Source organism: Artemia franciscana, chromosome 8 (genome assembly GCF_032884065.1).
Source record: "Artemia franciscana chromosome 8, ASM3288406v1, whole genome shotgun sequence".
NCBI lineage: Eukaryota > Metazoa > Arthropoda > Branchiopoda > Anostraca > Artemiidae > Artemia > Artemia franciscana.
This window is the reverse complement of record NC_088870.1, coordinates 788116-802413: the sequence shown is the minus strand read 5'-3', so window position 1 is coordinate 802413 and position 14298 is coordinate 788116. Positions and strand designations below refer to the sequence as shown.

Below are 14298 nucleotides of genomic sequence, written 5' to 3'. Positions count from 1 at the left end.
AGTTAATAGGCCCAAGAAGCTATGCTTGTAATGTTCTAACCAAAACTTATGAATAATAGGCAATTTTTCATTAATTTCTCTTGACTCAAATGTATAAAAAAAAAATTTAAAAGGGTTGGTTAAATACTCAAATCATTTACTTTCTCTTTCGGATCTATATTTGTCTTGCCAAAAAGTCCCATGTTTCCCTTAGTTCAAAAACCAACCATGGTTGATGAAAAGCTTTCTTTTTTTTAACGTTAAAGCAGCGTCTACATTTGGCGTTTTCTGGAAAACTGGGGTGGAAATCTGGGATGCATGTAGAAGTCTACACTGGTAAATATCGCAGCAAATTCAAAAAATCCAGATGCAGCTGTGTGATACACTTATTATGGCTTTGGCCTAAAATCATAATTCAACAATCATAGGTCAACATTTCCTATTTCTAAACCAAATATAAGATTCTCACACGTCTGTATGTGTGTGTGTATATTCGAAACAAATAGCTCGCACAGCCATGATAAAAAAGAACGAAAAAAAAAACAATATACAAAAGTAATTAAAAAGAATCACTTAAATAATTGGAAAATACAATACAAATTAAAAGGAAAAAATTGACATAAACATGGTCATCAAAGAATACCTTTCCATTGGGTTTTGCCCATTCGAAAAAACCGTGCCAGATTCCTAATACTCACAAAACGCCAATTCTTCAACAATTTTTGCACCGGAAACATTTCCCACTCACCCTCTCTAAAAAATCCATTTCTCAAATCTTTTATTTCAATTATCAGAAAAGTTTCTTCATTCAACTATTTCTGGAAGTTTTTATAAGCTTTTTCATTTTTCTTTGATAGTGACATGGCTTTATTTTCAAATTTATTGCTTGACCAAGCTCCCATAAGACAGAACAGTCCGTCTTCACTTCTTGATTTTTTCGCATGCCGGCCCGTTTTTGTCATTTTTTTGTGCCCAGCACAGAAACAGAAAAATGAAACGGCAGTAGCGGTCTACACAACCCAGTTCTCCGTCCCAGTTTTCCAAAAAACACCGAATGTAGATGTGGCATAAGGCCTTTTTTTGTTTCAGCCAAATAACTCGTTTGAGCTCAACCACTGGGGGTGGTTGAGCTTAACCAGTATTTTTGGATGAAGTAATGACGAACCAAGTTGTAATGAAAAGTTTTTTTGCGTCAAATAATTGGCTCGTTGAGACTCTGGATTAAACAAATTCGTTAATATTTATAAACAAATGGTTTTACTGTTTATAACCGTTGGCTGAACTTGTTGAGGCGTTAAATTTCAAATAAATAAACCGTTGGTGGTTTATTAAAAAAAAGTTTAATTACACCATTGCAGAAAATTGGCTTAAATACATACAATTAGCCTAGCATGACCGCATTTGAAGTTTGTCCTTTTTTATTTTAATCAGATGGAATTCGAATTGACGGACTTTTTGCTATCTTGGAAAATAGATGGTGGTGTAATCTAAGGATATAAGGTCCATATAATGAAAACCTGTTAGTAAAACAATTATTACTTCGTAATAAGCAGAATATTCATGGTTAACATATTTTGCAAGGGGAAAACCTTTACCTTCAGTTCTTTCATTGCTGTACAGTTTTTTTCCAATTTCTAAAAGAAACATGAATCATACAAGTCTTTTCTTCGTATTCAAATAGAAATCAAACACCTTCTAATTATTTCTCATATCACATGTTAAAACAAAAATAGTGATAAATCATGTTAGGCTAAGTTGGGTTATATGGTGGTTGGGCATTTGTTTGAGGATATTTTTCAAGACTTAGAGAATAGACATAAAAAATTAAGAAATATTGTAGAAAAAGTGTAAAACAATGAAAGAAATGAAGATAAAGTTCCCCCCACCCCTTGTAAAATGTGTGAAGTATAATTATTCTGCATATTATGAAGTAAGAAATGCTTTCGTAACATGTTTTCTTATGTGGATCCTGTGTCTCAGGATCACACCAGGTCTTTTTTCAATAGTGCAAAGTAACAGACAAATGTTTTCTCTATCAGAATTACAAAGGTGGGACAAATTACCTTAATTACAGTTTATAGCAATGAGGACATGTACTGTGAATACAGGTCAAAGATAATGATGACTCAACCCGTTAAGTGCATCCCAAATTGTGATCCAAGGTTTCCGGCACAAATTTTTGTCAACCGCAGAATTGAAGGTTTCAACGCTGGAAGACATAACAGCATTATAACCTGAGAAGTTCAATAGGTAGACTGCACGATTAGAAAGAATATGCATCGTAGCCTGGTGTTATCATGTTTTCGGTAAAGCTTTAAACGGTTGCCTCTAGTACACAGCAGACTCACTAATAGAAGCAGGTTGAGGAGCACTTTCTGGTAACGTACTAACTTTTATGTCATTAATAAATCTCCTCGCCTATATCTATATGAGAGATGGTAACTTGAATTCATGTAATCAGGTAGGATATGGAAGATATTGAAATTCCTTTATTCATTTAGTTTTTCTCGTCACTGTACAGACTCCAAGTTAATATCTCACTTTTATTGACTGGAGCAGCAATGCACATCTCAAATTCTAATTTTGGTCTGATAGGCTATTCAAAAGATTGATGATCACAACTTCAGATCTGCTGCAGAACATTCATTTTATTAAGCAAAGTATTTGGTTGGCACTGGCTACTACACCCTATGCGTGAAAATCAAACTTAAATTTATCATCAGCCAAGATTCCCAAATCTTTGACGCCATGACTGCGTATGAGTGGTAGTTTTAACATCGCTGCATTCTATAATATACTGACACAGAGGGTTTTTTGCTTCAAAGTGAATAATTCTGAATTTCTGGGTATTAAATTCAAAGTTTTGAAATCTATCTCTTTGCAGTCTCACCCGGGGTAGTCTAAGTGACGTAGTCACTGAAGGCATTAAGAATGATATCTATAACAGCCTATCTCTGGACTTAGAAAATCGGGTTAAAAAAAAGTTAGTTGAAATGAAAAGCCAGGTCAAAAGTCTTGAGCAGCTAGTGCTAAACGTAAACTCGACGAGTGAAGAAGTCCATCCAACTATGAGGAACTTAGAGGGTAAATTAATTTGTCTGAAGGACACTATTGAACAGAATTCTCTAAATAATCAGATTATGGTGTATCGACTTGACGAGGACGTTTTGATTTGAAAAACAAAGAAAACTAATTTCTTGAGTTTCGTAGCTCAAAAATCCCGGTAATCCCACTAGGAGCTAATAGCATCGGTCAGAAAACTAACACTACCGTTCGCCCAATCGTCGTAACTTTCTCCAGCCTGAAACTTCGATCAATAATTTTTAAAAACAGAAAGAATTTGAAAGGTACGCTAATTTCAGTGAATGAATCTTTTAATGAGAATTGACTCAATTTTCTTTCCCATGCTAAGAGTAAGCTAGGCTTAAGAAATGCTTCGACAGTAGACGGCAACATATTTATCAAAACTGGTCATACCAGTCTCCGTAAGATAACAACTTAAGATGGCATTGATCGTGCTGGAGCATCTGTTCCTACCAGTCTCGTTGCTAATCATGCTTAATGTAGTTCTCAGTGCTTTATTTTTTTTCTTCTTGTTATTTGTTTGCCTTCTGTATGTCTGTATTTTATTTTGTTTACGCAGATACGATGTATTATTGGTATATTTCTTTGCTATTTTTCTGTCCAGTACTTTAATCGGTCAGTTTGGCCCTATCTTTTGAATGCTTTCCTTGTGTTCTTTTTGTGCTCCTTCTATGTTTACTATATGTTCCTTATATGTTTAATCTTGCTTTTACTTCATTGTCTCTTTCTTCTCAGCCTTTTCCCTAAAATTTCTTTATATTCCCTTCTAACTGCCTCCCAACCAGTTTTGTTTTTCAATCTTCTATTTGGACTCTTTTTCTCTATACCGTTGATCAGCTATATGCTACTAAATTCTCTCTCTTTCTTTTTATCTTTTCAGTTTCTATGTTTTTCTTCCAAACCTTATTATTTTTTACATTGTTATCGATTTTGTTTTCTTTCATACCATGATTCTACTCTTTGGTCATTGCACAAATAATTTTTTTTTATTGATTATCTGTTCATTCCTTTTTTACAGCAGATTCCTCTTTTAATTGCATCCAAATTTTTATTATGTCCAGCTCTTATAAATGACAGCTGTTGATGATGATCACTCAAGTTTTGATAAATCTATTCCTATTCAATTTAAATTGCTTGTGAAGACTCTTCTAAATGCTTTAAGTTTAATTGATGACTCATCTGGGAGCCCGCCCAATTTCTCTAATTGTCTAGTAATTCTACTGCAAGTTGTTTCTATAAAAATAACATGACCAAAAAATTTAATTCTGGTATTAATTCCTCATTTCTTCATTTAAACATTCAAGGACTCTGTTCTTCTCTAAATATTTTTCTTCTCTAAATATTTGAAGTGTCTCATAGCTAATTCTTCCCCTCAGATTATTGGACTCTGTGAAAGACTTCTCAACAAGGGCAATGATATGCTTTCTGGATATAGCTTGGAGATTGCAAATGGATTGGAGAGAAAAAACATGCCTTAGCATTTTATATTGCTGATTACCTAGATTATACTTCGCGTTGTGATCTTTGTAAATATTTGGAAGACGTTTTTGAGCCTGTTTTTATTGAAATGTTGATTGACAACAAGAAAACTATTATTAGAGAAATATACCCCCTGTGGAGTTTTCTATTATGCATCAAGCAGGTAAGCGGTAAGCAGGCACCTCCATGTTTGTTAACGGCATCACGTTGTTTTTCAGGTAGGTGCACTCATTGGCAGTGGGTCTGGCGTGTATACACTTCCTGTTGCGTCTATATACAGCTCCATCTTCTGTCTTTACAGTCGCTGAGCGGTTGCTTAATTCATCGTATATACCGGTTACTGTGGCCTTAATCCATCTTTCATTTGCCTGCCCAGTTTTATTGAGCCATACTTGCTGCCCTGGTGCAAAAGGTTTGATCATGCGTGTACCTCTGTCGTAAGCCTCCTTCTTGGCTTCTTGCTGCTTTTGTCTTGCGGCCTTGTATTCCTCTTTGGGCACGATTTTTGGCACGAAGTTATGCTCTACTGACGGCATAACCGATCTTAACTGGCGACTCATCAAGAGTTGCGCTGGTGATGCTAAATCGTCTACGGGAGTGTTCCGATACTCAAGTAAAGCTAGGTATGGGTCTAATCTGTCCGTCAGTGCTTTCGACATAAGCCTTTTTACGGTTTGGACCACTTTTTCACTGAGGCCGTTGCTCTGAGGGTATCTGGGCTGGACGTGCGGTGTGTGATTCTCCACTGTTCTGCGAATTTTTTGAATTCGTCTGCTGCGAACGGGGGGGGGGGGGGCGTTGTCAGAGGTAAGTATTCGTGGGATTCCATGTCGTGCGAATTGGCTTTTCAGCTTGGTTATGATGGCTCCCGAGCTTGTACTGTCTAGCTTGTCAAGTTCGATGTATCTACTACAGTAGTCAGTGGTTACCAAGTAATTTATTCCTTCCCAGAACAGCAAATCGGTACCCATATGTTCCCATGGGTACTCAGGAATTTCAGAATTCATGAAAGGTTTCTTTGGCTGGCAATCGCTGGATCGTTGACATATTTCACATCCGGAGATATACTTGGTGATGTCGGCAGTGATGTTCAGCCAGAAAACACATGAGCACGCACGTTGTTTTGTTTTGACAATGCCTAAGTGGGCTGTGTGAAGACGGGTCATGATTTCTTGGCGCATACACCCTGGTATTATGATTCGATCACCCTTTAAGAGAATTCCTTGGTATACTGCCAGTTCGTTTCTGTAATTCCAGTACTCCTGAATTTCAGCTGGGCACTGTTTTTTGTGCTCTGGCCATTCTTTGTTGATGGTGTTGGCTAGAATTTGCATTTTTGGGTCATGTTTGGTAATGTCTGCGATGCTTTGCACCGTTTGGTCTTTGATTGGGATGTGTTTCATAACGTTATGCACGTGCAGTTCAGCCTATAGATCTTCTTCTGGGTCTGTGTTTTCCATGTGTAAACGTGATAGGGTATCAGCCACGGGAATTTCTTGTCCAGGCCTGTATGTGAACCTGAGGTCGTACGGCATGATGGCTAGCATCATCCGCTGTAATCTGCGTGGAGCCTCGCTGATCGGTATTCTCAAAATGTTTTCCAACGGTTTGTGATCTCTAATGACCGAGACCTTTCTTCCTAATATATATTGGTGAAAATGTTTGCATGCAAACACGATGCCGAGTAGTTCTTTCTCAATTTGAGAGTATCTTTGTCTGTGTCACTCAATGATCTTGAACCACATGCTACTGTTTCGTCTTTCACTAGTAGCTCGGCTCCCAACCCATGTTGTGATGCGTCGACGATTATCTCGACTTCCTGGTAGTGAGTATCGAAATATGAGAGGTGTTCGCACAATGATTTGCTAATAGTTTGACATGCATCGCTGTGTTTCTTCGTCCAGACAAAGTCCTTAGGTTTTCCAAGCTCTCGTAGAGGTTGGTTCAGACTGAATAAGTTTGGTATATATCTGGAGAGATAGTTGAACATCCCTAATAACGTCTGCAGTTCCTCTTTGTTTGTTGGTTCCAGCATTTCAGCAACTTCTTTCGTTTTGTTCGGGTCTGGCTTAACACCCTCCGTGGTTAGAAGTTGGCCAAAATATGAAATGGCTGTTGCATTGAATACGCATTTGTCTTGATTAAACTTGACTCCTTTTTCCCTTGCTCTTTGGAGGACTGCTTTCAGTTGCATGTCGTGATTTTCTTTACTTGTTCCTACGCCTGCTATGTCATCCACTATTGGACCAAGACCCAATCCTTCAAAAGCCTCCGCCATTCAGCGCTGGTACTCATCCTGAGCTGAGATTATTCCAAATGGATATCTTCTCCACTTGAATCTCCCGAAAATTGTGTTGAACGTTGTCAGCTCGATGATGCATCATGAAGTACCATCGACCAGTATCCGTTTCTGGCATCTAGTTTGAGCAGATTTTGAGCTCCGTGACATTTGTTTGCAATGTCGTCAAACGTTGGTATCGGATAATGTGATCTCTGTATCTATTTATTCAATTCTACAGGATCTAGGCATATCCGGATATCGCTGTCGGGCTTCTGCACTACGACCATAGAGTTTACCAACTCTGTTGGCTCAGTAACTTTTCGATTATCCCGAGGGATACCAGTCGTTCCAGTTCGTTTTTCAGTTTGTCCTGGATTGCCAAGGGTACTTTTCTTGGTGGTTGTACTGATGGTATCGCTCCGGGCTTCAGGTGTATCTTGCATTTTCAAGGCATTTTACCAATGCCTTCGAACACGTCTTTGTATTTTGCTAGAATCTCATCCATAGTGCTAGTTACTGGTGTCTTTTCTATGTTGTATATGAACTTGATTAGGTTCAGCGATACACTGGTCTGCCTACTAGGTATAGGTCTCTTGTCCGTATCCACCACATAGAACTTGTGTGTTTGCGGCTCTCTGTTCTTGTACTGACCATCTAGCTGACAGGTACCAGCTACTTTCAAGGATTCACCAGTATAGCTTGTAAGTATGTCGGATGTTGGCCTGAGTTTTGGTTGTGGAGGCATCTTGTTAAGGGTCTTCATAAGTATGACATTTGCTTCTGCAACTGTATCAATTTTGAATTCCACGTTGATTCCTTCTTTTGTTAGATGCAGTTTGGCCACTAGTTCATTGTTCTTTTCCTCCTTGGTTTGGATGCTTTCAATGAAATACTGTGAAGATGTATGTGTACTACTTTCTTCTGTTTCAACGCTTTGAATGTTCCTTTGACTGCTTCTGCACATTTTTGCAAAGTGATTCATCTTCTTGCATTTTATGCAGCTTTTTCCTTTGGCAGGGCACTGATGGCTTTTGCTGAACACTCCACCACAATTGTAACACTTTGGCCCTTCACATGAGTCCTTTGGGTAACATACATGACCAGGTGTGAAGCTTCCACCACATTTGTAGCATTTTCATCCCTGCCTTGTTACCACATCTATCTCTTGTTTTACATGCACTTTTGAATGTTCCTGGCTGGACATTATCATCAACTGTGCTTGGGTCACCACTGCAGTTCTGCATGTAGCTACTGCACGAGATAGAGTAAGTCCTGCTCCTTCACTAAGTAGTCGTCCCCGAATCTTGTCTTGCTTAACTCTAAAAACTAGTCGATCTCTGATCATTTCATCACTGGTCATTCCGAATGCAAATTCCTTTGCTGTAATGCGCAACTCAGTGAGGTATTGCTCTGTGGATTCACCGTCTCTCTGGTTAAGTTTGTGGAACTGATATCTTGCAAATATAGGGTTCGCAAGTGTTTTAACATGTTCACTAAACTTCCTTAGATATGTTTCGACATTGTTTGTTTCATCGGCAGTTAATGTCCATGTGTTAAAAATGTCTCTGACCTTTTCACCAGCCCATATCAGCAAGTGTGAGCATTTCACTGCACTTGTTTTTTCACTTAGAGGTCCTTTAAACAAAAGTTCTGCATGCTGTTTGAAGTGTGACCAGGCAACTTTTAAGTTTGTTGCATCCCAATTTATTGATGGGCAAGCTCCGAATCCAATTTTGTATTCCTCAGACTTCTGACACCATGTGGAGTTTTCTATTATTCATCAAGCAGGTAAGCAGTAAGCAGGCAAACATCAATCACACAAGTAAGTATGCTTATATTGCGACCCAAGCACCTACAAAATAAATATAAAAATCAGTAAGAAAAATCAATGTCTGATCACTTTAAATGGAGAACTCTACACCGCCCACCAAGTGGTTTGATACCTTCTTTACTAGGAATTTTTAACAAGGTTATTTCTTAAATATGCTAAAGTAATTATGAAATTATTCTGTTAGGAGAATTCAACATTGAACTGTTAAAGACTTCATTTACAGCTTCTTATAACTTTTATTCTCTGCTTTATCATTCAATATGTTTCCTTGTATCACCATTCCTACTAGAGCTACTGACACATTTGCCACATTAATCAACAATATTTTTCTACTTTACTGCCTAATTTGAGCTTTGTCATCATGGCTTACATCTCTGGCCACTTTCCATGCTTCACAATTTATTCAATTTCTGGTCTACCTTTAGTTCCGTCCACCCCTTGTAGTTTACCTCTCCGTTACAAAAAACATCAACTTGAACGGTTTAAATTTTGATTGTCTGATACCTCCTGAGAGTTTCTTACCAATTCAAGTTGGTCTGTTGATAGTTTTTCAATCAGGTCAGTCATTTGGTCAAATAGACCTTTGATTATAATTGCTGTGTAACCTCAGCTGCTTAAAGATCCAAGCGTTCAGTTCCTAGTGCCCCTTCGATGACTTCAGCTCTTCTCAAGAGTACAAAAAGAAAGTATTACTTGTTGAAGATATTCAAGGCCTCTAGCTCTCATAATCATCTTGAAATGTATAAAAGTATAGAAATTTATTGATTCCTTAATCTGTATAGCCAAGTATAATTATTGCTCCAGATGTCCTCTAAATTTGGCAAGAATATGAGAAAAACCTGGCAACTATAAATACAGTTCTTCATCCAGATTACACAAGAAATAACTTGCCAAATAAATTAATTTCTAAGGGGGTTATAATAACCAATATTAAGGCTATTATGGATGAATTTTGCTCTTACTTTGTACCCATAGGAAAATCAATTTCTAAAGATGTTTTGGTTAGTGCTTCTTCTACCAGTGACTTTAAAAATACCTTGGTTCTTCTCGTGAAAAATTGATGGCTTTGGATCCGGTTTCCAATTTTGAAATCCAGAGAATTGTGTCTTATCTAATAGGATCTTCCTTATATGGACCTGACAAAATTCCTGCCAGAGGCTATACAGTTTGTTTTACCCTCTTTTCTATTACCTTTCACCTTTCTTTTTAATTTATCATTTTTGAATGAAACTTTTCTAGCGCCCTAAGATATGCCAGATTAGTTGTCCTCCATGGGTTCTTTTTGCCCCAATTATCGAAAGTTTGACATTTTGTTGCAGTTCTTTAAGAACAACTCCTGAGTTTATTCTTATTGTTTTTTAAGATCTCCATTTAGATCATAACTGTCATGTTCATAGAGGACTTAGATTAACAGAAACATAGTCCAAGATAAAAAGAAAAGCTAATCTTTATTCTAAACTATTTTATAAGTTTTGAAGAAGCCCTAGTTTTACTATAGGAAATTTCTCTACGTTAAATTAACTGTGGGGGTTTATCAATTCATTATTTAAGCGTCGTAAAATAAGGCTAAATTTCATTCCAGGATCCTCTAGTGAATCCAGCTTCTAAATGGTTCAAGAGATACAAAACAAATTAAAAAGATAATCTATTTTCACTTAATATAAATTAGTAAAACAAAGCTAAAACGGTCAATTTTAATACAAAAGACAATTTAGATGCAAATTACAAGGATATACATCTTCAATACATTGTCTTATCACCACTGTTACACAGGTAACATCTAACATCTTTACTTGTCCATGGTAATTGCCAAAACCGTTGTGTAAGCTGTTCTCAAAGGGAGATCAACAGATGAATTTAATTTTCGTTGATTATACCAGGAAAAGAGATAAGCCAGTAGGTGAAAAATAAAGTAAAGCGAGGTCTGGTTTTTTGTAATTTTTTTGCAATGTGAGTTTAATCACTTGGATCAGTCTATTTGATAAAATTAGGGGTACTGAAATGGTTCCTTCATTAAAATTAAAATATAAAATTGCTTCTTAGACATGACGCAGGTTAAGAGCAGGTGCTTTGTGAGCATCATAGTTTATTATTATTTTTTTTCTGATTTTTTTTTATATATTTAATTTTTCTTATAAATATTTTATTCTTAATTATTTTATCCATTTAATTAGAATTAATTATTTAATTTTTTCTTATACATGGTTCATTGTTTTTTTTCTTCTTCTCGGCTTCCTCTCTTCCTGTATTTCCTTATACTTGCGCGTTACTGATGTAATTAGATAAATCATTATCAGTAGCGTGATTGAGTATACACTGCCATACTGATTCCTTTGAGTGCAGCTCAGCAAAACAGTTTTTGAAAATTATTTTAAGAGATTCAATATGTCAGATAGAATGATTAAAAAATATATGGTATCGTAGAGAGCGGGATGGGAGCCCCTCGCTCCCTTTCGTTTTTGTCCCAGAATGGCTAGTGTCAATGATAAGCCAAGTAGGTTTTTATCTTTCTGACCATTCTTTTTTTTTTTTTTTTTTCAGAGTTTAAAAATAGTTGAAATTTCTGACTACTTAGGACTTTTCTGTCCGATTTAAACTAACAATGAATTGTCCAAAAAAGGGAAGGGGTGATGAAATATTATTTTGTGTCTAACTACAGTGATCAGCTTTATAAACTCTATACAGCGGCCGAAGTTTAAAAAATGTACAAAGATTTTGCTCAGCAATGACAAGCACAGTTACACACAAGTCCCACTCAGTGGTGGTGAATCAGGGTAAAGTAAGGTTTTATCGGTAGCTTTTTACATATAAATCCTTGGCACCAGTATCCCTTTATGCAAATATACATTTGGAATTTTGTTTCACATTTTGGTGGAACCTTTTCAGTAAAATTTAGGAAGGATAACTACCTTTCACCCAGTTCTGAGTTTGATTGACTCCAAGATTAAAATTTGAGAAAAACTTCAAGAACGGTAGGATGTGAAATCAGAAAGTTTAGAATTTGACAATGCAAAAGATAGATGGAATTTTTTTAGAAATAAAATTTTCATTAAGCAGCTAGGATGTCTTAGGAGTGAACTTAGAAAAGCAGCTAGTAATATCGGAAAATACGCTTTATACTTAGTGAATGTAAGAAATAGTTTAAAAAAGAAGTTATGAGTAACTTATGAAAAGAAAAGAACGAGAACAGGAGCAAGAAAAGACAATAAAAACCAAACAGAAGTCAGAAACAACAGAAACAAGAGAATCAAGAATATGAGAAAAGCAGGATAATAAAGGAGGCATTAAAGTGTGAATTAAGGAGATGTCAAATTTAGGTCGTGAGAGGCAATTAGAAGGGATATTAAAGAAACAGTCGGACAAGAGTAGCGGTTCTATAGCTGATATTAACTTGTTTCTATTTTATATTTTTATACTTTTATATTTTTACATGGTATACCTTGCCCCCTCTCCAGATTATGAGGTCTAAGACCTCTACATCCAGACACCATAATAGCAAAATAATTGTTTGGCATATCCCAGGACATTTTCCAGTTGAAAATAGGGATGGGACTTCAAATAATGATAAGCAGTGTCAAAGAGAGATTAACAGACCATTTTGAGTTTGTATTAAACTGTGATAAAATTATGATAGATGACATGCTAGCACTACTACTACTAATTGTTAGCAATGTTTGTTTATCAGTTACTTGACCATTTTCCTAAAAGAATATGAATTAAAAAGGCCCCTAGTCTGGTTAGTCAAAAACAACAACATGCATTATTTTCTTTTATTTATCTTCTCGATACTTCAAATTTACTTACTGCAGAAAAAGTGTCATATTTCAACCTACATGGTCTTCACTACTTTGTAGAGTATGATATGCATAATAGCATGCGGCTATTGAGTGACTCAACAAAATCTTATCAAGTAACAAGCACAAATCACTAAATATCACTAAAAGCAACAGATACTCATTTTTACCAAAGTACACTTTTGTATATTGCGATATCTATATTTTATTTAAGTTAGATGACAAAGTAAGCCAGGATTATCAAGAATCGACTTAATTTTTCTTGCAATAAAAGAATTTGGACATCAATCCATATTAGTTTTATTGACTATCAAAAATCCTTTTTGAAAGAAAACTAGAAATTGTGTCACAATTCTTGATAATAAGCAGGAGCCGAGTGTCTAAAAAATTTGAATCTAGTAAACTTGGAGAAGCTAGACAATAAATGCAAAACAAATAGTTGAACAACTAGCAACAATGAAACTGCTAATTCAAAAACCAGTTCTCTAATTCTGCTCTTAATTTGGTGCATGGAAGCACCATATAGTGATAATAATGCTTTATATAATAATACAAAATATATATTTTATGCTAATATAAATGGAAATTGAAACTAAATTTTGGTTAAAACAGTAAAGGAAATTATTTAGATATTTAATATTTAATTTTATAATTTATTAAATTTTAATGTATGTCTCATATTAAATTTTATACTTATAATATGGAAAATATTAATAATTTAATAATAGCTTCTAGAGACTATAGTGGCAACTTACAAAATTGCATGACTCTTTGAGTAATTACTAAGTTGAAGCCCTTCAGGAAGGATTGCCAAGCCTTTTGCAGGTGATCAATCAAATCTTAAAAGCCTTTTCTTATAGAAAAATCTGATTTCAATAATTCAAATACTTACTGAGTAATCACATTTCGATTAAAAATAAAATCATCACTGGTTTGCCATAGTCAAAGATATACACATGCTCCTAGTCTGCAAGAATTTTATAATGATTTTTTCAAATACTGCATCAGCAGAAGAAATCCAGGCATAGGAAGAGCATGCTAGAAAGAAAACTATAAAAATACGAATAAAATAAAAAATTATAAATAGTTTTTATTTTTGTAAACATTTTTTTTCTAAGAAATCTAACTTTGCATAAGAATAATCTAAGTTTCACATTAAAAATAATGCGTAATGAGATATACAAGTCCCTTTTAAACGTAAAAAAACAGCTATGAACACACACGTTTTTCGCCTTTTTTTAACATGGAAACTCAATAAGAAAACGTCGTAAATAAGACAATTTTTAATAGGCATTTCTGAGAGGGAAACATTATTTTTAACATTATAATTATTTTCATCAAGCTACCCATTCGATGCAAATTTCTTAAAAATACAATTCAAAATAAATAAAAGCATTAAGTAAAAAAACGGAATATTTCCTTTGGACTGTGTAACCTTAACCCTAAATAGAAAAAAAAAATATGCAAATTTCTTTTTGATTATTCCTCGGCGGAGAGCCAAAATCAAAACATGCATTGATTCAAAAACGTTCAGAAATTAAATAAAAAAAACAAGTTTTTTTAACTGGAAGTAAGGAGCGACATTAAAACTTAAAACGCACAGAAATTACTTCGCATATGAAAGAGGCTGCTACCTCATCAACGCCCCGTTCTTTACGATAAATCTCTCAATTCTTCTTTTTAAAACAGTAAAAAATTTTAGCGTAAAGAGTGGGGCGTTGATGAGGTAGCAGCCTCTTTCATATACGAAGTAATTTCTGTGCGTTTTAAGTTTTAATGTCGCTCCTTACTTCCAGTTAAAAAAACTTGTTTTTTTTATTTAATTTCTGAACGTTTTTGAATCAATGCAT

At 35.4% G+C, this 14298-nt stretch overlaps 1 protein-coding gene across 1 annotated transcript; it reads right to left on the bottom strand.

Annotated features, from left to right (window-relative positions):
- Window positions 1-4697: 4697 nt before the first annotated feature.
- On the bottom strand, window positions 4698-5945 carry LOC136030585 (uncharacterized). Its single transcript, XM_065709656.1, has one exon. It carries the CDS (start codon window positions 5943-5945, stop codon window positions 4698-4700), a length of 1248 nt encoding a protein of 415 aa, XP_065565728.1.
- Window positions 5946-14298: the final 8353 nt, after the last annotated feature.